Here is a 23057-nt window from a genome sequence, read left to right as displayed (position 1 = left end):
ACCCGGTTATTTTATAAAACCGCTAAAATGTCGAAAAAGTCCCGTTGTGAGTTCGTGACTAAATTCTAGTTTTTTTTTAAAAATTCCGGATTTTTTAAAATTGTTTTCAGAGGTTACTTGATAAAAGGGAGAGAATATTTGTCTGACTCGAATATTTGAACCAAAAATCCGGACTTAAAATCGGCTCTAGATCTTAATCTACATAAACAATGTATGACAAACAAAGTACGAAAGTTTGTGAAAATGGCTAAAAAAAGTGTGTCACACGATAGTGGGGTTAAATGATCCAGTTCCGAAAGATTATCCAAATAATCCATTTCTTGGACCAGAATTTGTTAAAATACTTTCAAAATGTCAAAAATGGTCCCATTGTGACGTCCAAACAATTATATGCTAAATTAAAGGTGACACTCAAATAATTCCGAAATGCTGTAATTTGTGTCAAAATCTTGCCTGACCCTAATGATATGAGACTTTAAACTCGTATGACCCGATTTTATTGACATCATTGAAAAACTGGCCTTGTTATGGGTTATCCCTCACATGTCAATGTTTCTTTTTTTTCTGGGATTAGGCAATCCATTTTTCCTTTGCCCTGTTTAAAAGTCCTATTTTTATGTCATTCTCTACCGTAAAAATTGCTTTAAAACTTTTTTTTGAGAAATGTCTTTCGTCTTCTACAATTCCGACTTTTAGTTGACCCTCACGAAACAAAAACTCTGATAAAAACTTAATTAAATTTAAAATGAAGCTCCTTTCTATTAATTCAATTTACTTAATGAGTTGCTTCACACTTGCTAACAACTACAACAAAATCCCCTTGTCATAAGTTACGCTCCATACGTCATTCATCGCCAGTAACCAAAGTAATAACTATAAAACAGAACGACATACGCTCGTAATGGTCGCCATACGCAGACAATTAAAACAAAAGTTTATATTCTAGTTAACATCCTCCGTGCACGCTTGGCTATAGAAAGTTAGGAGCGTTACATCAGGATTCAAATTTGTTGTACAACAACAACACCAAGCTTTTCTTGGTGTTCGGCGACATGTAAATTAATTTTTCATAGTTAAAAATTCAAACACCGAAAAAGTACACCTAAGTCACCGTCAAGGAGAAGGAAGGATAGAAGATGGTATTGTTGTTGCTGTTTTTTATATTTCGTGCATAAATGGTTGCTGTTGTTGTTCTTGTTGTATGTACCCTCCAAGTCAAAGTAAATGCATTTGAATACTGGCGAGACTTGAGTTCTTTTTTCTTCACTTTTTTTGTGACTCTAATGCCAACGACACCTTGTAGTGCCCCGGAATTAATATCATCTCGAGACACATTTCTCAAAAAAAAAAAACGGACCAGCTTTCATGCAGCTACCATACCCATACAAGCCTCGACTAGGCACCACTTGCATGTGTTGTATCTACATGTGACAATGATGATGAAGTGCACTTCCGGAAACGTGACATTGAAACAATTTTATTAATATAGTGATGGGCCATGAAGAGCTGATGATGAATGTGCAGAAGGATGAATGACAGAGCGAACGAGCCAGTGAGTGAGTGAGTGAACGGTGCATCCATCATCGTCACCAGCCTTACATCTGCCTTGAGGGAGGGGACACGCAAAGTGCCAGTCTTAACCATGAGCTTGCATGAGTGGCAGCTTAAAGTACTAACTATCTGCATGACAATAATGAGCACGAACTAAGAAGCGAATGAACGTACAAGCGGCCCAGACTACCAGTCATCCAACCAACCGCCCAAAGGACCTCCCCAACAACAACAACAATAAAGATACCCAGATACAGTTACTTTACTTTGCAAGGCGTACTTTAGCAACAGACTCCTCATCTGCATCATCAGACTCTTAAGACTTAAAAGGTTTCCATAGCGGCCTGCTGACATGTTTTCAACTGAAATTAAAGTTTTTAGCCACTGCTGCGATGACTGTGTTGGTGGTGTGGGTGTGGGCGAGCACTGAAGGTGATGTTGACACCATCACCACAATTACTCTGAGTAGATGGTTTTCGTTGAAAATGTCATTTGTGGGGGTGTGTGGGCGCGCTCATGTATTGTGATATCCTCCATTGTGTTAGTGTCTTATCCATCAAGATATATATATAACAACAGGATATTGAGAACTTGACTTATTGGAAACTTAAGATGCAACAGAAAAGTGTGGGTGTTTGCGTGAGGGAGGAAAAAAGGATTCTACAAAAGGACAACGGGGAATTTGGATATTAATATTAAGGCTTGTGTTGTGAAACAAAGCCAGGATATATGAACTAAGAGAGATTTTGACTCGGATCGGATACGTATTAAATTAAAAGTTAAAAATAAAGTAAGCACATAATGATCACTTGTAGTACATAAATTCCGAATGTAATTTTCTTAAAAACTACTGTACCTAGATGTATAGTGTATTCTGAGATTTATAGTGGAATTTTGTGGAGAATATTTCTTGTCGTGACATCTTCTGCCTAAAATGAATTTTTTTGATAGTTTCAGGTGTGAACTCTAAAAACGTCTGAGTAAAAGTTGATCAAAAAATGAGGAAATATTTTCAGCCATCGAAATTCAATAAAATAAAAGAACTTACACCGCAACAGAAGGAAAATAGACTCAAAAGAGCTAAAAAGTTGCTTCGCTTGGCCGAAAGTGGTGAATCTACCCATGACAGGGACTCCCATATAAGAAGTAAATGGTCCAGGAACAACTATAGCAATCTCCAATTAAAATTATTTATTTCGGAGCCCTAAAATTACCTTTCGGAAATCTCGGGCAACTTGTATGAGCTAGGAACAAAAAACTGAGATTTACATTCAGGGTTGCCCATATTCGTCGGACCCATCTGGCAACGCCATAAATTTTGACAGAGATGTCACATCGCTTAATGACATACCGCGTTTGAAGCGTCAGTCCAAGCAGAAAACTCAAGTGAAAACTCAACGTGCTTTTAAAACATTAAAAAATATGAGAAGTGCGCCTTCTAAGAACACAATTAAGCGTTTATACGAAAAATGTTCGACTGGTAAGGCTCTTTCTAATCCGAAGAGGCCATATAAAAAACGTCTGAGAACGTGCTTTTAAAACATTAAAAAATATGAGAAGTGCGCCTTCTAAGAACACAATTAAGCGTTTATACGAAAAATTTTCGACTGGTAAGGCTCTTTCTAATCCGAAGAGGCCATATAAAAGTCGACCAAGGCGATCGGCCGAGAATATCGCTGCCGTACGAGCCAGTGTTGAGAGGTCCCCAAGAACATCCCAAAAACGCCGTTCTCAACAGTTGGGCATGGCTCGGTCCACTTTACAACGGATTATTCGCATTGATTTGTATTTGTTCCCGTACAAAATTCAATTGACGCAAAGAATGTTGCCTGCGGACAAGCCTCGTCGATTGGAGTGGGCCCAAAGGTCCGTCGAATATGGGCAACCCTGTAAAAGTTTAAACAAGACCAATAACTAACTAAATACCCTGTAGGTGGAATTTTAAAATGCGAGACATGGAAGCCGAACGAAAATCTAGTAAAAGCTTCAGCGAGCCGATGGCAGAAACCGTTTAATATTTTGGCAATAACTCCATTTTCCTATTGGAAGGGTGTAGGGTAGCACCTGAATTTTCGATTTTTAATATTTTAAATTTTTTAATTCTTGAATTTTAGCATTTTCGTATTAAAACAAATATAAAAACACCAGAACATTTCAAATTGGGACTCTTATAATAAAATTAGGTATAAAAAAAGATTAGGAGTACCATAGGAAACTCTAGGGAAAGCTTTAGGAAGACAAGAGAATATGTTGAGAGAGCTCCAAGATTATTCGAGACACGCTCTAAGAACCTAAAGTTTATTGTCAGGGGATTTATTGACACATTTATCAAGAAAATCTCAATATTTTGCAAACAATTTTATTTGGAGTTCCTTGATGCAGGGCCGAATATCTCTCTCTAAATATGCAATTCAATTCATTTTTTTTTTTTTTTTTTTTTTGTTTTTTTTGAATTGGAATTTTTATATTTTTTATACATTGTAAAATAAGAACATCTTAGAATTTAATCAGTTTGAGCTTCTTTCCTATTTTAAACCCTACTTTTTTTAAAGCCCACATACTTTCCACAATCCTGTTAGAACTCTTCGCAGAGGTGGAGTAAACATGCTCCCTTTCATAAAGACAATTTGTTTTTTTTTTTTTTTTTTTTGCCTTCTAGCTTGTTTTTGTTTTATTCTACTTGTTGTTTTTTTTTTTTTTTTCATTCTATATCTTTGACGATTTTATCAAGCGTGATATTTTTAACAAAGACACAAGAAATTGCTCACTTTTTTCCACAGACAATTCATGCTGACTTCAAAATGGCATTTCATCACTCGGCATGCACAAAGAAGCTAGAAGAAGAAAAAAAGAAAAGAGCGAGAGAGAGAGAACACACATAAAAATAAAGAAAAAATAAACTTTTGCACACAAACACACTCGTTCACTCACTTAATAACACCTGCTTTCACACTGACATTAACGCGTAACAAGCACGTAACACTGATCTTAGATAAACGATTTAAGGAAACGGATATGCACGCAATCCAATGATAACGAATAGAAATGAAATTGAGTAGAGGAACTTTTCGCAGGCACGCACCAAATGACACACACGCATAACAACACCTACTCTCTCACACACACACACACTTGAAGACATTTCAAACATGAGCATTTTATTGCATTTCCATATATTTTTTTTTTCTTCACAAAAAATGGCAAAGAACATTTGAGGAACTCCTCTTTCCACCAACGAAAAAGACAAGACTTTGCTTGTCAACACTTGAAGGTTTTTTTTGGGGGTTCTTGATTTTATGTTGATGCTTGCCTGACAACAAAGCCTTTTAATGACAGAATTCACTGTTTGGCCAGAGTTGCCATGTCATCGTGCCGGTATTACATACATGTATTTGGGTTGTAATCTGTATTCACTCAAAAAAAAAAAAAAAACAACAACAACAATTTCTCCCGTCATTCCAAAAGTGCATATTTTACTTGAGAGCTGTCACTGATAAAGGATCCAAGACAAATGAGTGCAGAAAAAAGAACAGCAAAAAAACGTGTGTGTAAAAATAAAATTAATTAAAAATGACGTAGTAAAGACAAAACGTTTTTTTTTGTTTTGGGAATGATGTTATGACAGGAACAGTGGGTGAAGATGGAAAAAAAATTATAATTTTTAATAAGAAGGGAACATTTTTTAAATATTGAAAAGAAGAAAACGTTTGTATTTTTCTAAAAACCTTAATAGGAAAATGTTATAGAGAACCCCCAGAAATTGGGGTTTACCTTATATCTGGGGACCTTACCAAAAAGTATACCGACATTTCATATCAATATTAAATGTGGCGAAATATATCTCTAATATTACAGGGTTAAATAAAAAAAACTGCAACAAAGTCAAACGCCATAATTTTTACATTTTTTTTTAATTTTATTAAATGACATCAAAAATGTCGGAAATAGCATCAAATTTTAGAATAAGTTTAGATTTGTTCGAATTGTTCACCTTTGGCACGAATTATGGCCTTCAAATGGCCAATGAAACCGCCACACGCTGCCCAAATGTTGCTCTGCGGTATTTTGGCCCATTCCCAGTGAAGCGCTTGCTTGAGGTGATCGACACTTTGATATTTTTTAGTGCCAACCTTGTTTTCCAAAATACTCCAGACACAATAGTCCAACGGATTGGTATCCGGAGATTTTGTTGGCCATTGTGCGCGAAATGAAGCGAGGAACCTCATTTTGTAACCATTATTGTGTGGCGCGTGCTAAGTGCGATGGTGCTGAGTCCTATTGGAATGTCCAAGGCTTTAAAACACCCTCCAGAATATTTTCACGATAATATTCGGCATTTATTCCAATACCACGGTCGATTAATACGAGCGGAGAGCGACCATCCGTCTGTTATGGCGGCCCACACCATCACCATGGCCGGCACTTGAGTTCTGGGGGTCAACCGAAGGTACACATTTTCAGCCGACCTCTTTGGCAAGTAAACACGATCATTTTGTTTGTTTACAAACTGCTGGACAACGAATGTTTTCTCATCGGAGAAAACCAAATTCGGCAGATCACCCACCACTTTCAGATCACCCACCACTTTATGAGCTGTCACTAGAATAATTTTAACAGCAGTCGGACGAGTGGCTTTGAAATGACAGCAGTCTTAAGTTGGTTGCAGTTTGTTCATCTTACCCTGTATATGAATTCGTGGCGTTTAGGTGAGATTTACACTTTTGATGCATTTTAGGACCTATAGTAGAATTTTATGACAAATAATTTTGTTGAATATTTAAAGGGTATTTTTAACCATATTTAAAAAAAAGACCAAAAAGACCAGCTTGAGGGTTAAAATTTCCGATATTAATAATCCTCGTTTTCTTATCAGTAATATTGCCGAGAACACTATATGCCTAAAATGCACGGATTCCAAAGAATACTCACTCGAAAATTCCAATAAATTTGAAAGAGGAGGTCACTTTGCAATGTTAACTCTGTGAATGTCGATACACATGTCTTCTATTTTAGCTCTACCTTCATAATCTACTGCATTTGACCTATAATTCTTAAAAGAATTTAAGCTTGTCGCCCAGTGTAATCGCCTTGGTGTGGCCTCCATACAATTATAGCCCTGGTCTTATATTTTTAAGATTTTAGTAACATTTTCCAAGTAAATATTTTAAGTTCATATCCTAGTATGAACTTAGAAGTAATCTCTAGACAGAGACCCCTAAATAGTCCTGGATCAACTACGACAATCCCTACAACGAATGTGTAATTAAAATTATTTATTTCTCTTTTTGTTTTTATCCTCCAATTTAAAAAGGAAAAACAAATGGAAAACTTTACTGCCATGGCACACTTTATGCATGAAGACCACAGCAGAATCCTTAGCAAGTAGTGCTCCATGGCAACAAAAACGAAAACAAAAGAGCATTCACACACAGTACCATTAAGAGGGAAAAAACCATGGAGTTTATATTCCAAGAATGGTGGTGAACGTTGGTGGCTATGGCTGGCGCCGTAACATTATTACTGCATGTCATGTCATATCCATTACTTTGCTGGAAAACAATACTGAGTGGAAAAAAATATTTCACTTTTTTCGCCTGCGTAACTTAAAGAATAAGGATAACTTCAACGAAGGACAAGTCCTTTAAATCGCATTTGTACTTGTGTTTTTTTTTTTCTCACAGCAAAGTAAACAAAAACAAAAGAAGTCATTTGTCATAGGCGACAGGTTCACGCTTTATGCCAAGATATTTTTTTTTGCTATGCCAGAACCCTTTTCAAATCACAACAATTATGAGAGTTGGAATGTCCTTTTTGACTGTTTATTTGAAGGCAACGCAACCTAAACTGCTTACCACAAATTCCTCTTACGCCTGTCAGCTTTTGCTAAATGACATGGGTAGCTGTAAAAGATCAGATCATGAAGATGTTTTTACACATATTTTAAGGTCTGATGGAATTATTTGCAAAGAAGCTAGAAAGATAAGGAACTGAACATATTTTGTGTAAGGATCTGAAAAAACCCGTATTATGGGCCGTTGAAAAATTTCCAACACAATAAACTTGAGTTTAAATAATTGGATCTGTATAAAGCAATCACAAAAGTTAATGGGGTAGACCAGAATTTCTTCTCACGACCCTCTATAATTGGATTGAAAGGACTTCTATACTTCCCCCTGCCAAGGACTTCTATAATTAAGAGTTCGCCAAAAGGACCAAACAAGACCTCCCAAAGGACATCCTCCCTTCAATACATGGAAATCCTCTCAAACGAATTTTAATAGTCCTCCCAAAAGAACTTCTCTAGTCCTTTCAAAGGACTTCTGTACAAAGAATCCTTTTCCAAAAGCTTTAACCAATAAAAAGTCCTCACATAGGAGTTTTATACAAAGGAGTCCTTCCACTGGACTTGTATACATAGAAGTCCATTCAAAGCACTTATATACATGAAAGTCCTTCTAAAGGACTTTTTTATACATAGAAATCCTATCAAAGGACTTCCATACATAAAAGTCCTCTTAACAGACTTCCCTTAATAGATGTCCTCACAAACGATTTTTATAAATTGAAGTCCTGTTAAAGACTTATCAAAGGACATATATTCAAAGAAATCCTATCAATAGACTTCCTCTCATCTCACAAATGACTTCTATACATAGAAGCCCTACTAAAGAACTTCCTCTCATCTCCCGAAGGTCCTACCAAAGGTCTTTTATATATATAATTCTTCTATACATCGAAGTCCTTCCAAAGGACTCCTATACAAAAAACGCTCTCAAATGTCTTCTATATGTAGGAGTCCTTCGAAAAGACTTTCACACATATAAATCCATATAAGGTACTTTTACACAAGGACTTCCCAAAAGGCTTCTATAGATAAAAGTCCTATCAAAAGGACTTCTGTAAAAAAATTTCCTATCAAAGAATTCTGTAAAAAAGTCTTGCCGAAAGATTTCCCTAAATAGAAAACCTTCAAAAGGTATATTATTTCAAAGGACTATCATACATGAAAGTCCTCCAAAAGGATTTTCATACATTTAAGTCTTTCTAAAGGACTTCCATACATGGAGGTCCCAAAGGACTTCTTTACATGGACGTCCTCCAAAAGGACTTCCATACATGGACGTGGACAAGGACTTCTATACACGAAAGTCCTGTTAAAGGTTTTCCATACTTAATAGTCCTACGAAAGGACTTCCATACATACAAGTTCTTTCAAAGGACTGTCACAAAGATGCCCTCCCAAAGGACTTCTTCACAAAAAAGTCTTCCCAAAAAACAAAGAAGTCCCCCAAAAGGACTTCTTGCATAAAAGTCCTCCCAAAAAAAACTTCTAACAAAGAAGTCCTCTCAATATACTCTTATACATAGATGTCCAAAGGTCTTCTATACATAAGCCCTATGCCTATGTCCGTTTATTTAAATACATTCTGACTTGCGATAAGATTATTCGAAATGTTGATTTTTAAGGGGAATGTACTGCAAGTTTGATCTCCAAAGTACTTCGATACACAAAAGTCCTCTCAAAGGACTTCTAGCATAGAAACCCACCCAAAAGACGTACACTCATAGAAGTGCTCCGAATATACTTTTATACATGGATGTACAAAGGCCTTCTATACATAGAAAACCTCTTAAGGAACTTATACACATAAAAGTCCTTCCAAAAGAATTTCTACAAATAACCAAACGCCTTCTTTACCTAAAAGTTCCGCTAATGGTCTTCTATCCTCTCCAAGAGCATTAATATAGAGAAGTTCTCCCAAAGGATATTTATACATATATGTTCTCTCAAAGAATTTCATACATATATTCCCCCAATGGATGTCCATCCAAAAGATGTTTACACATGGAAATTTCAAACACAAAAATTCCAAGGACTTCCAAAAGGCTTCTCTACATAAAAGTCATCCTAAAGAACTTCAATATATAGACGTGCTCTCTTTGAACTGCAAAACATTGAAATCCTCCCAAGGACTTCAATAATTTGTAAGTCCTCCCATCGGACACTTCCCAAAGGATCTCTATACAATAATGTCGTCACAAAGCATTTATGTACACTTTGAGGCATAGGACACATGGAAACAAAGAATTCCTTATGGCTTCTACAAAAAAGCCAATCTCTACATCCTCCCAAAAAGTCCTTCCAAAGGGATTCTGTAGGGCTTTCAGACACAGGACACAGTGTCCTAAAGGATTTCTGTAAACTTTGAGGCATAGGATACATAGAAACAAAGAATTCCTTATGGCTTCTACACAAAAAAGCCAATCTATATATCCTCCCAAAAAGTCCTTCCAAAGGGCTTCTGGAAGGCTTTCAGACAGAGAACGCATGGCAACAAGGAATTCTATAGGTTGTCTACAAACAGAAGCCATTCTAAACACCGAAGCCATTCCATAGATTTTAGGGAACTTCTAGTCTTTCTGATGGTTCCCACCCTCTTATCTCTTCTTCCAACTTTTGAATCCATTTTGCAAATTAGCCCCTTGAGCATTCCTTGTCATAATTCCTTTGAAAAATTCCTGCCCAACATTTTTCAATTAGCAATAATCATTTAGCACATGACCAGCATTATCCTTCGGCAAATTCTAAATATTTTTCAAAAATAATGCGGATTTACAATCAAAGATTAAAAACAATTTCCTCAAACAATTTCACATTAAATGGCCGAAAGTTTTCAATAACTTTTGATTGTTAAATGCAATGTAATTCCAAATATTTAAGGCCGAGCACAATTAACAAATCTGCGAAACGACGCAAACGAATCGAGCATTTAAAGGAAAACTAATCTTTTTCCGTTGTCTCTTCACTTCTGCTTTTTCTTTTTGTGTTGCTGTTTGGGGGATTTATTTTTTATTTTCATTTGCACACTTAATTTAATTCTGGAAATTCATTTGGTACGCAGCAAAATCTAAACGATTGCCTGGCACCCTGAGTACAGGAGAGAGAGGGAGGAGAAGAGCGAATGCGAGTAGGAGTAGAAATGAATCTCAACATTTCAAACAGTGCAAATAAACGTTTATTTCACTTAATTCGAAAAAAGAAGACAGCCAACAAACAACAAGGAAAACTTTCAAAAGCAATGAAGATTACATTTTCCGGGACAAGCTCTGCAAACAGACATAGACAACAACAACGAGAAAAGAAAGAGAGGCTCATCACATCTTATCTAAAAGGCCGTCAAAGTTGTTAAAACGTTTATATTCCCCTCGACAATAGACATTTAATTTTCTTTTGAAAATGTTTATTGCAACAGCATCAGCGGCGACGGCGGCATTTAGAAGAGTGGGACAAGTCCTGGGAAAAAATATACGACCAGAGAAGAAAATCTTTAGGGATCTGGTTTTGAAATGCTTCTTTCTTCTTCTTCTTCTGTTTTCTTACGTTCGTTGTGACTGATTTATATGTAGGCTATCGGGAAGTTTTACAATGCTTTAAAGAAAGCAGCAACGTTTCCTTTCCCATTGAAGTCAAAAGGATCAACATTTGATGTTTGTTGCGTCTGTGTGTGTGTGTGAGTGTTGCCTTTTCCTTTAGCTCTATTTGGTTTTGCCTGTTGCCAAATCCTGACATTTGGTATTTGGTATCTGTGCTGTTGTCATTGCTAAGTGATTCAATTGACTGACCTCTTTCTCAGCTTCAATAATCCGTTTGTGATTCAAATCAATTTCTTTGGCAAAAGGGCGAATGCAAATTTATTTGTTGTCTTTGTTTCGTAGTTTGTTTTTTTTTTTCATGGGCCCATCAATTTAATCGACTGGCGTCCATAGGGAATGGTTTTTTATCCACCTTAAGGAATTGCAATAAAGGAATACCCTATAAGCAGCAAGCTGGAATTTTTGGGGGAAAGTGGTGGTACTGCTATTTTCTGTAATTAGGGTTTTGAAACTTTTTATGGAATCGAAAGTTATTGGAAAATTTGTAGCGGTACTCCGAAACAAAGGTCTATGTTGAAATTTACTGCGAAGAGGCATTCTACGCCGCGAAACCCCAAGTTAAAGCCAACTAGAATGGAAAATAAGGTCAAGACCCTCGAAATAACTTATTTTCTTGATATACGTATGCAAGGTCTGGTATATTTATACAAGGTGAGATAAAAAAACTGCAACAAAGGCAAAGGCTATAATTTTTAGATTTTTTTTTTTTAAATTTATTGAATGAAAGCAAAAAATGTCGGAAATAGCATCAAATATTAGAATAACTTTACATTATTTCGAATTGGCCACCTTTGGTACGGATAATGGCCTTTAAACGGCCAATGAAACCGTCACTCTCTGCCCGCATGTTGCTCTGCGGAATTTTGGCCCATTCCCGGCGAAGAGCTTGCTTGAGGTGATCGACTCTTTTGTATTTTTTTAGTGTCAACCTTGCTTTCCAAAATACTCAAGACGCAATAGTCCATCGGATTCATATCCGGAGATTTTGGTGGCCATTTTACGCTGGAAATGAAGCGAGGAACCTCATTTTGTAACCATTCTTGGGTGGCGCGTGCTGAGTGCGATGATTCCTGTTGGAATATCCAAGATCTGTAGCCAAAATGTTTGCTTGCTCTTTAAAATATTTTCGCGATAATATTCGGTATTTATTCTAATGACAAGGTCGATTAATACGAGCGGAGAGCGACCATCGGCAGTTATGGCGGCCCACACCATCACCATGGCCGACGTTTGAGTTCTGGTGGCCAACCCAAGGTGTACATCTTCAGCTGACCACTTTGGCAAGTAAACACGATCATTTTGTTTGCTGGACAACGAATGTTTTCTCATCGGAAAATCCCAAATTCGGCAGTTCACCACTTTCGACCAATGGAAGCAACTCTTTAGCTCTTTTCTGAGTATCTTTTCTTTCTTTTGCGGTGTAAGTTCTTGCACTTTTTGGAATTTTCAATGGCCCGAGCTCATTTTTCAATATTTGCCTAATGGAATATTGCGATATGTTCAGCTCACGAGCCATTTTTCGGCCACTGCGACGCGGGTTTTGATCAAGTAGCTTCTTTACTTTTCGAACCATTCCTGCTATGTTAATGTTTTCTTCCATCCACTTCCTTAACGTCGGGCTACGCTACCAGTACCACGGTAACGAGCGATGGTGCGAGACACAAGAGATTTATTCACATTTAAATGCTGTAGTGCTCTAATTTAAGTGTAGAATTTAGTAGAATTTTAGGACAAATAATTTTGTAGAATATTTTGACTTGCGACGATCCCCTTCAAAGGGAGTTATCCACCATCCATCCTTTCTTGTCTCGATTGAGGTTTAAGACTTTTGACCAAAATAATCCCCTTATTTTGATCTAAAATGTTGCGGAATACACTATATATCAATCTTAATCCAAAATTTTCAAAAAATGAGAAAGAGAGGGGAGCTTGGTCTCTGTATTTAGGTTCCGATATTCATATCCATATTCAAACAGCCGATATTCATATCTTCTATTTTTAGCTCTTATTTCATAATCTTCTGGCCTTTCCTCTAATTATTTGAAGATTTGAATTTTGTCGCATATTTGAAGATTTATAAAAGGTCCATCTAAAAACATAGGAGTCTAGGATTAAAAAAATCCTTAAATAATTTTTTATATTTCAAAGCTAGATGGAAAAAAATATCCGAGGGGAATACCAAAACCGCCTCGAAGGTTCTGCAAATCCTACGGAATTCTGTGTATAAAACTTCTAGCAAAATATTAATACTTCAATAAATTATTTTGAAAAACGGATTTTTAATTTTAATTTAAGGACTCAAAAGGTCTCGTTTTTTGTAGGTTGATAAAATTCAAGGGATTTAATGAGACGTTAATTTATTAATTCGAACCCAGTTTGGTCATAAGTAGCACAAAAAACCATTAATTCTTCGTTTATTTTATTTTCTTCTCTCCTTTGGAATTTGACTGATTCCAAGAATCGAAAATCGTTTATTTACACTTAGGAAAACATTTCTTTAGTCGGAATTGCCGAAATCCATCACCTTAAATGTCATTCACGCCTAAAACAATAAAACTTCGAAACAAAAAGGATAACAATTCAATTTTATTTGGTATGCCATGTCCTGTCATCCTTAGAAAATAGGCTCATTTTCCCCCTATTCCATCACTTCCGAAAGCTGGGAAAATTTCTCGATTTTCCTTAAAGATAAAACCTCCGATAACACAACAAAATCTTTTAACTAGATTTTGTTTTATTGGAATTTCAAAGTACTTTTGTTTCAACGTTCTTCCAAACGAAATAGATAAAGAAAGGCAAAAAAGGACAACGTAAATATCAAAAGTAACCCAATCGATGATGATGGCGACGATGAAGATGAAGATGATGCTGATGATGAATGAAAAACGTTTACAATGGATTTGTTTTATTTTTTCTGTCATTGTTAGTTGTGTTTTTATTTTTTCCTTGTTGGCCATACATTGTCAAAGCAATGGAGTAAAAATATGTCAGGCTATTGTTTTTTTCGTGTTTTTTCTTCGTCCTCTTTTTTCTGTTTTTTTTATTTTTCTATTTCGTCTTTTTTACTATTGTTTTTAGGCCTGAGGCTAAAACCTTTGTCATTTGTTTTGCTCTTTTGAGCTTTTAATCCTTTTTATGTGTTGCTGTGTCAATGTATTGAATACCGTTATTTTTTTCTCTCAAATCTGAGGGCGTACAATGTAAAGCAACAGCAAAAACAACAAAAAATGGCTGACACTGTAGTTTTGTTTGCTTGAATCTCTGCCCCGGATATATCACCGACTTGACAATGTGATAGTTGGCAATTTTTACTGTTGTAAATCTCTTGTGGCTCAGCCCAAAAATTAACATCTGTCACAGCGGCTGGATTAAGGTTGTTGTGTTCGAATGTGAATATTATTGCGTGTGATGTGAAGGGATTGGAGTTTTTTTTTTATTTGCAATACAACATGTCATATAGGGAGAGAGAGAGGAATGCAAAAAAGCGGTAAATGATGAGAAAAAAATGATGTGGAAAAGGAGGGAAATGTTGCAAAGCCTAGCCATAGACATTAATGGTTAAATGTTAGGTTTAAAACTAATTCTTCATAATTTGAGGAAAAGTACTAAATATGTGTGAGATTGATCCTCTATCTTCTATAACCTTGGGAGGGCACTTCATACCATCGTTTTAGATATTGTATGACGATTGGGTATAACATTCGAATCTTTATGGTCTATTTAATCATAAAAATCAAAAAATTGCGAAAGGAGTTAATTGTGGATATCATCCATATACGGAAATTTTTACATTGTAGAGGGTATAGAAAGTTCGACTTACAATCTTATATCAGGTACAAAAATGGCGAAATCAGCCCTCTCTTTTTGATTTTCAAGAAAAATAGCCTAAAAAATCTAATTTCGAAGGGGGCTCGGATCACCTAGGCCGGATACGTTGCTTCCCTCAACCATAAACGTATTTCGTCGAAATAACGGTTTTAAGACCCTATATCTATTTGGACCAAATCCCTTTCAGGACATTTAGAGTCCTTTAAGGGGTGTCCGTTTGTCTATCTGGCTGATGCTCATGATAACTCTCGTACCCGATTTCGTCCAATTTGTGTACATCGTAATATTATTGTCAAACCTAGATCGAGTCCGGAGATGGGCAACATTGGTCAACTCCTTCACCCACAAAAGATCACCATTTTCAAAGATAATAATTTACCTCATATAAAGAGAAAGGATCATTCGATTTTGCTCCAAATTTGCAAGTCCCAATATTTTTGTCAGTGCCAGGTCAGGTGCGAAAATAAAGAATATCGGCCCACTACCCACCGAAAGTAGAATTTTCAAGTTTTGCATGTGCGCCAGTCTTGGTGTGTAGGCCCGTGAATAGGCTGGGTTTCTGGAAGTTCGTACGAAAAGGATTGTACTAAAACGTAATTAACTAGTAGAACTAAAACGTACTTAAAATTTAATACTTTGTATTGGACAAACAGAATTAGCTAGACTTCTAAAATTTGAAATGAGAGTTCTTGATGAAATACAGGGTAGATGTACCAAATTCGAACTTTAATGTTACGAAAAGTCCTAAAATGGTCCTTAACTCTTAAAATGGTACCATCTGTATTATGTGAATGGATAGAGCTATATTAAAAACAGAAATAGCCAATACAGTCCATATCCAAATATACAAATATCAGACTTATGTCAGATACGAAATTGACAATATTAGCCCACTATGTCGGAACCACTCCTAAATATATCAAAAAAACAATGCTCAAACTTCTCGACCGGATTCTTAAAAATTATTCCCGAGGACTTTTTTGGTAAAAATATTCTTAAGGACTTCTCATATATATCGCTGTTAAAGTAAACAAGAAGCAATGAACCACTGTCAGAATCAACAAACAATGACTTAGGTGGGCCATACATCATTTCTAGTCACCCCCGCCTCCTCCATCAAGTGCTATTTTAAAACAAAGAAAACATTCAAACCTCTTGAACCAAAAAAAAAAAAACTAAACTGAATATATTATTCTCCTTCGAAACGCATTGAATTGCAAATGGCTTTGAAGGTTAGGTCAACGCTTAGCCCAAAAATAACAAGAAAACACAACGAAACTTGTTAAAGGATTCCTTTTGTTTTAGAAATCCTTAAATACAATACCAAAAAAAAAAACGATTACATTTTTTTGAAACAAATAGACAATGGCAGCAGTCAACGGAAAATAGATGAATAAACGACCACAATACCGTTGGCAAGTGTTAAGATGCGGGTATAAATGAAAAAAAAAAAAAACAGAAAAAAATACGGAAAGGAATTGAATTTTGTATTGAAATACAATACTTGGCTTAAGGAAACTTAAGGGGCGTTTCCTAGACTTTGCTGGGCTAATGTCAGTCAGCCAGTCACACAGTTATAGAACTTCTTTTGACTTTGAAACCGAAAAGATATTGAAGGTTTTTGCTTTGCTTTTCTTAAGAAATCCTTGTTATCCTTTCGAAGTTTTCAAAGGAGTTTTGATTTCTGGTTCTTTCAACGTCAAGGAAATAATAATATAATATTTTCTTCTTCTTTTTTGCATATGTTCTCCACTTTCATAGGTATCCCGATGGTTGGTTGCTATTTTTTTGTTTCTCTATTTGCAATGTTTTTTTTTTATTTTCCATAACATATTGACATTGTGAGCGACATATGCTGCAAAGCTGGCAAAATTTGCTGCAGCCTTAACCAAAATGCTACTTTGACTTTTCGTGCCAGTGAATGGAATGGCCGTTCGGTCATATCCTTTGACTTGTCTGGCTTTTCCCCTCCTCCCCCCTCCGTAGTTGTTGTTCAATATTTTCTTGGCTTTCCGCTTGTAAGGGATTTCATTGAAAGGAATCCTTTGAAATGCGGTTGTTGCAGATTTTTGTTAGAATTCCAGTTTTTTTTTTTTTTGCATTTTTGTGGTTCTTTTTCCTCCCTAGCCATCAAAAGTTATTCTTCAACGACGAAACGAAAAAAAAGCCAGTTATGTAAACGTGATGTTGTAAAACTTTTTCTTGTTATAAACCATAAATTCTAGTTATATTTATTTACCTAATGTTTGTTTTTGTTTTTCTCGTCTACTTCCAGTGCCAAGTAAACCACAAAATCTCACCGTCCTCGATGTAACGGCGACCAGCATAACCATGTCTTGGCATCCGCCAAAAAATCAAAATGGCGCAATTGCCGGCTATCATGTCTATCACATACACGAGAATCAAACGGGTGTGGAAATTGTTAAGCGCAGTGCTGCCGATTCGGCCATACGCTTTGAGCTGCCAAAATTAAGTAAGTATTGAGATATTAATATTGGAATTTTTGGGTTTGGGGAATGATATTCAACGGAGAAATGGGTTTGAAGATAAGGGGGTAACTGACATTTGGAATCTACTAGGGGAAACAATTTGTGGGACAAAACAGATATTTTCTAATTATTTCTGGAAAACTAAAATAGAGCTAAAAATGGAGAACACGCGCATCGGCGGCGCTTTATATGGCGAAGTAACCCAAGCTCCACATCTAATACATTTCCTTCGGCAATACAGGGTGAAATAAAAAATTGCAATAAAATCAAACTCCATATTTTTATTTTTTTTTTTTTAATTTCATTAAATGAAAGCAAAAAATGTCGGAAATAGCATCAAATTTTAGAACAAGTTTAGATTTGTTCGAATTGGTCACCTTTGGCACGAATTATGGCCTTCAAACGACCAATGAAACCGTCTCATGCTGTCCGAATGTTGCTCTGCGGTATTTTGGCCCATTCCCGGCGAAGCGCTAGCTTGAGGTGATCGGCACTTTGGTATTGTTTAGTCCCAAGCTTATTTTCCAAACTACTCCAGACACAATAATCCAACGGATTGGTATCCGGAGATTTTGGTGGCAATTGTGCGCTAGAAATGAAGCGAGAAACCTCATTTTGTAACCATTCTTTGGCTCTGAGGGCGATGGTGCTGAGTCCTGTTGGAATGTGTGCCCATGGCTTTAATACACCCTCCAGAATATTGGTCATTATTATGACGCCTCGGTCGATTAATACGAGCGGAGAGCGACCATCGGCTGTTATGGCGGCCCACACCATCATCATGGCCGGCGCTTGAGTTCTGGTGGCCAACCGAAGGTGCACATTTTCACCCGACCTCTTTGGCAAGTAAACGCGATTATTTTGTTTATTTACAAACTGCTGGACAACAAATGTTTTCTCACCGGAGAAAACCAGATTCGGCAGTTCACCACTTTCGGCCAAGCGAAGCATCTCTTTAGCTCTTTTGAGTCCATTTTCTTTCTGTTGCGGTGTAAGTTCTTGCACTTTTTGGAATTTCAATGGCTTTACCCCGAGCTCATTTTCAAAATTTGCCAAATGAAATATTGCGATATGTTCAGCTAATAAGCCATTTCTCGGCCACTGCGCCGCGGGTTTCTTTATTTTCGAACTCTACCGTATAAATACCACAATTATATATCCAAAATTTTGTCGAAATCGGTTCACATTAAAAAATTTCTAATACTTAGTCTTAAAATTCTAATATGGATTTATTTATTTATTATTATTATTATTTTTTTTTTTTTTTTTTTTGCTTTTGTTAGTTCTGGAAAGTTTTCTTTCAGTTATGAGTAAAACTTTCTTCTGTGGCTCACCTTTGAGTAAATTCATCAAATTAATTGTTAATAAATACGATTTCAATTATTTAGGTTTAGATTTTTAAATGCATATCTTGTTTGTTCATCATCCAACATTCAACTCCCCAAAAAAAAAAACCATGGAATACCCCATAAGAACCATTTTCCCCTGGTTCACATAATTGTTATGCGAACTTTTCCTTTTTAATATTATTTATTGAATTTCCATTTTTTACGATGTTCATAATGGACTTTCATTAACATTATAAGAAGACTCCCTATTGTATTATTATGCGCTGGAAAAAAATCCACAGGCTTATGTTTAAAAGCGAAAACGCTCATTGACAAGGAACGACAATGAAAGGCCATTCCCACAGCAAGACTTAAAAGTTTACTCTATTGTCATAATAATCTCATTTGTTTAATTATTTTATGACAAGACATTTCGTGGCGATTGCAGGACATTGTTTTATATTTTTTGTGGGGCTATAGTGGAAATGGGAAAATATTAGGGTGGCCAGATGAGATATGTCAATTCCCCTGACTATTAGCAAAGAGAAAAATCTTTTTCCAAAATCAAAAGTATTTTTAACAAACTCAAAATTTTATGAAAGCCTGATTGACCTGATCTTTTATATCCAACCAAATAATGCATAATTTTTATTAAAAAAATATCTGGTCACCCTAATTTAAATTGTTGCTCGATTTTCTCACCATTCCAACACCACCACCCCACGGCCAATAAAACTGTTCACTGTTGTGGTCTCCTTGGTGTATTATCCTTTCACATTTCATTACAATCACATTAAACGTTATTAATTCGGACCAAAGTATTTTTACTGTCACTACCCATTGTGGCCAATTGTTGTCAAAATACAACAGCAACAACAAAAACCATGCAAATAATGTACATACAACGTGAAAGCTTTTTACTCTCACTGCACTCTCACTGTAGATCGTATTGTTGGTGTGGTTGTTGTTGTCTTTGTTATATACATAAATGGACATGCATAATAATGGACAACAATGGCTTTATTCGATATTTGGTGTCGGGGGTAGTGGTGGTAATGGAGAAATATTTCCATCTACCGATGACAATGTCACTGATACCACCGCCACCAGCCAACTGTCATTGACTGAATATCCTGTCTGCTGTTGCTTTTGTGTTGCATAATTTCCATAGAAAAATCCCGGTATTCGCGGATGACTCCCCAAATACTGACATCACCTCCCTCCCCCCATGCCCCACCACAGTGTGACATTGCATGGCCAGTGGTTTTGTACTCCTGGCCGAATTGCCGCAAAGAATTTCTGTGCAATTATTAAGCCAAACAAGCGACGAGGCAAAATACAACCCTGCGAGTATTAAAACAACACCAACTACAACAACGCTAACAAGGACATTGGCCAGAATCTTGTTGGTCTCCTGGTTATGGTCACTGCCTCTGTCATGTTGAGCTGGCGGGCAAACTACTAAGGATGGTTGGGTTGATGGTGGTCTTGTACAATGAAGCTGTTGTTCACAACACCTCACCCCACCCCATCCTCCTCCTCTTGGCTTCGTTGCCAATGCAATAATTATTAAATATGAAAATTTAATGTTAATTAATACTCTTAGCTGATTAACATAAAAATACATATGGAAAATTGAGTCAACAGAGTGGAAATTACAAAAGCTAACATGGTCAGCATACATTGGTGTTGTAGCTGTAGCTGTTATATGGCCACCAACCCAAGCCACCATTGCTGGATTGGTTCGGAACTTATTTGGAAGCGCAGTAATGTGCAAACATTTTACATAATGAGAAATAGTGTAATGCCACGGCACAAAAACTGAACAAAACAATGGAAAAAAAAGAGTGAAGCACGGGAAAAAATAAACTCCAAAAGCTGATTATATAGTCAACGAGACTTTAGAATAACAGGCGAGCCAACTGAGGAATATTTAATGAGCAGTGGTTGTGAAGCGGAGAGAGAGAGAACGAAAATTTTACAAATATTGGAACATATTTGGGGGTAGAGATTTATTTATTTTTTGGTGATTGGTTAATAAATGGAAGTAACTCTGTAGAGGACAAATATTAAACAAGAACCAGTAAGGAAAGGAGAAAAGTCGGGCGGGGCTGAATATATGATACCCTATACCACTATGCATATTAAGCTGAGAGGAAATAATGATATATATATATATATATATATATATATATATATATATATATATATATATATATATATATATATATATATATATATATATATATATATGTATATTACGGCTAAAAATCGAATAGAATAATAAATTTGACATAGGTATTTTTTTCAGCTCCTATGTGGTCTCTAACCAAATATCATTGCCATAGAGTGACTTATGACTTTGAAAAACGTTAAATATAAAATCCACAGAAAAATATAGGAGTTTAGCAGTGTCTGAAGCAATTTAGTTCCAACATGGGAGACTCTATTGTGGTCGAAAATCGATCTTATGATCCAAAATTCAACCTGATTGAACAAACTTTGCAAATTAGAGGGATTTATATATGGTAGCTATATCAGAATCTGACATAGTTCTTATATAAAGATACCCCCTGAACCTGGAATTTCTCGAAATATATACTTATATTAAATATATAATTGGACAAACTTAGCATTCTGATTCATTGACTCCAAATTAGAGGGATATATATACAGGGTGGGATAAAAAAACTGCAACAAAGAAAACGCCATAATTTTTACATTTTTTTTTAATTTTATTGAATGAAAGCAAAAAATGTCGGAAAAAGCATCAACTTTCAGAACAAGTTTAGATTTGTTCAAATTGGTGACCTTTGGCATGAATTATGGCCTTCAAACGGCCAATGAAAACGTCACACGCTGCCCGAATGTTGCTCTGCGGTATTTTGGCCCATTCCCAGCGAAGCACTTGCTTGAGGTGATCGACAATTTGGTATTTTTTAGTGACAACCTTGCTTTCCAAAATATTGGTATCCGGAGATTTTGGTGGCCATTGTGCGCTGGAAATGAAGCGAAGAACCTCATTTTGTAACCATTCTTGGGTGGCGCGTGCTGAGTGCGATGGTGCTGAGTTCTGTTGGAATGTCCAAGTTCTGCGTGCCCAAGGCTCTAATACACCCTCCATAATATTTTTCGCTTTACCCCAAGCTCCAAATAGAATATTGCGATTTGTTCAGCTCATAAGCCATTTTTCGGCCACTGCGACGCGGGTTTCGATCAAGTCGTTTCTTTACTTTTCGAACCATTTCTGCTGATGTTACTGTTTTCTTCCGTACGAAAGCATTTTGGTGAGAATTTTCCAGAAAAAAAATTATTCGTGATGGAATTCAAGCGTGATAGTATGATGTCTTTATATTTGGCTGGAAAATCACAAGTGGCTATCGTTAGAGCACTCCAGCATTTAAATGTGATTAAATCTTTTGTGACTCGTACCAGCTCTCGTTACCGTGATACTGGTAGCGTAGCTCGACTCCAAGGAAGTGGAATGAAGAAAACAGCAACATCAGCAGAAATGGTTCAAAAAGTAAAGAAGCGACTTGATCGAGCTGAACATATCGCAATTTTCCATTCGGCAAATATTGAAAAATGAGCTCGGGGTAAAACCATTGAAATCCCAAAAAGTGCAAGAACTTACACCGCAACAGAAAGAAAATAGACTCAAAAGAGCTAAAAAGTTGCTTTGCTTGGCCGAAAGTGGTGAACTGCCGAATTTGGTTTATTCCGATGAGGAAACATTCGTTGTCCAGCAGTTTGTAAACAAACAAAATGATCGTGTTTACTTGCCAAAGAGGTCAGCTGAAAATGTGCACCTTCGGTTGGCCAACAGAAATCAAGCGCCGGCCATGGTGATGGTGTGGGCCGCCATAACAGCCGATGGTCGCTCTCCGCTAGAAAAAATGCCGAATGTTATCGTGAAAATATTCTGGAGTGTGTATTAAAGCCGTGGGCACGCAACATTTTGACCGCAGACCTTGGACATTCGCACTCAGCACGCGCCAACCAAGAATGGTTACAAAATGAGGTTCCTCACTTCATTTCCAGCCCACAATGGCCACCAAAATCTCCGGATACCAATCCATTGGATCTTTGTGTCTAGAGTATTTTGGAAAGCAAGGTTGGCACTAAAAAATACCAAAGTGTCGATCACCTCAAGCAAGCGCTTCGTCGGGAATGGGCCAAAATACCGCAGAGCAACATGTGGACAGCGTGTGACGGTTTCATTGGCCGTTTGAAGGCCATAATTCGTGCCAAATGTAACGAATTCGAACAAATCTAAACTTATTCTAAAATTTGATGTTATTTCCCACATTTTTTGCTTTCATTCAATAAAATTAAAAAACGAATTAAAAATTATGGCGATTGACTTTGTTGCAGTTTTTTTATCTCACCCTGTATATTTAAAAATTGGATCCTTTGTGGTGAAGGT

General features: G+C 36.5%; 1 protein-coding gene across 3 annotated transcripts in view; it reads left to right on the top strand.

Annotated features, from left to right (window-relative positions):
• LOC101893452 (tyrosine-protein phosphatase 99A) overlaps nt 1-23057 on the top strand; it is a 606223-nt gene that overhangs the window by 541565 nt on the left and 41601 nt on the right. For all 3 annotated transcript variants that reach the window (XM_059130728.1, XM_059130726.1, XM_059130727.1), the window contains one exon: nt 17090-17287. In XM_059130728.1, the coding sequence (XP_058986711.1) occupies nt 17090-17287 (198 nt within the window). The remainder of the gene's footprint in view (nt 1-17089; nt 17288-23057) is intronic.

This window comes from Musca domestica, unplaced genomic scaffold, assembly GCF_030504385.1.
Source record: "Musca domestica strain aabys unplaced genomic scaffold, Musca_domestica.polishedcontigs.V.1.1 79, whole genome shotgun sequence".
Taxonomy (NCBI): domain Eukaryota; kingdom Metazoa; phylum Arthropoda; class Insecta; order Diptera; family Muscidae; genus Musca; species Musca domestica.
Note: the sequence above shows the minus strand (reverse complement) of the source record. Positions and strands in the feature narration are given on the sequence as shown.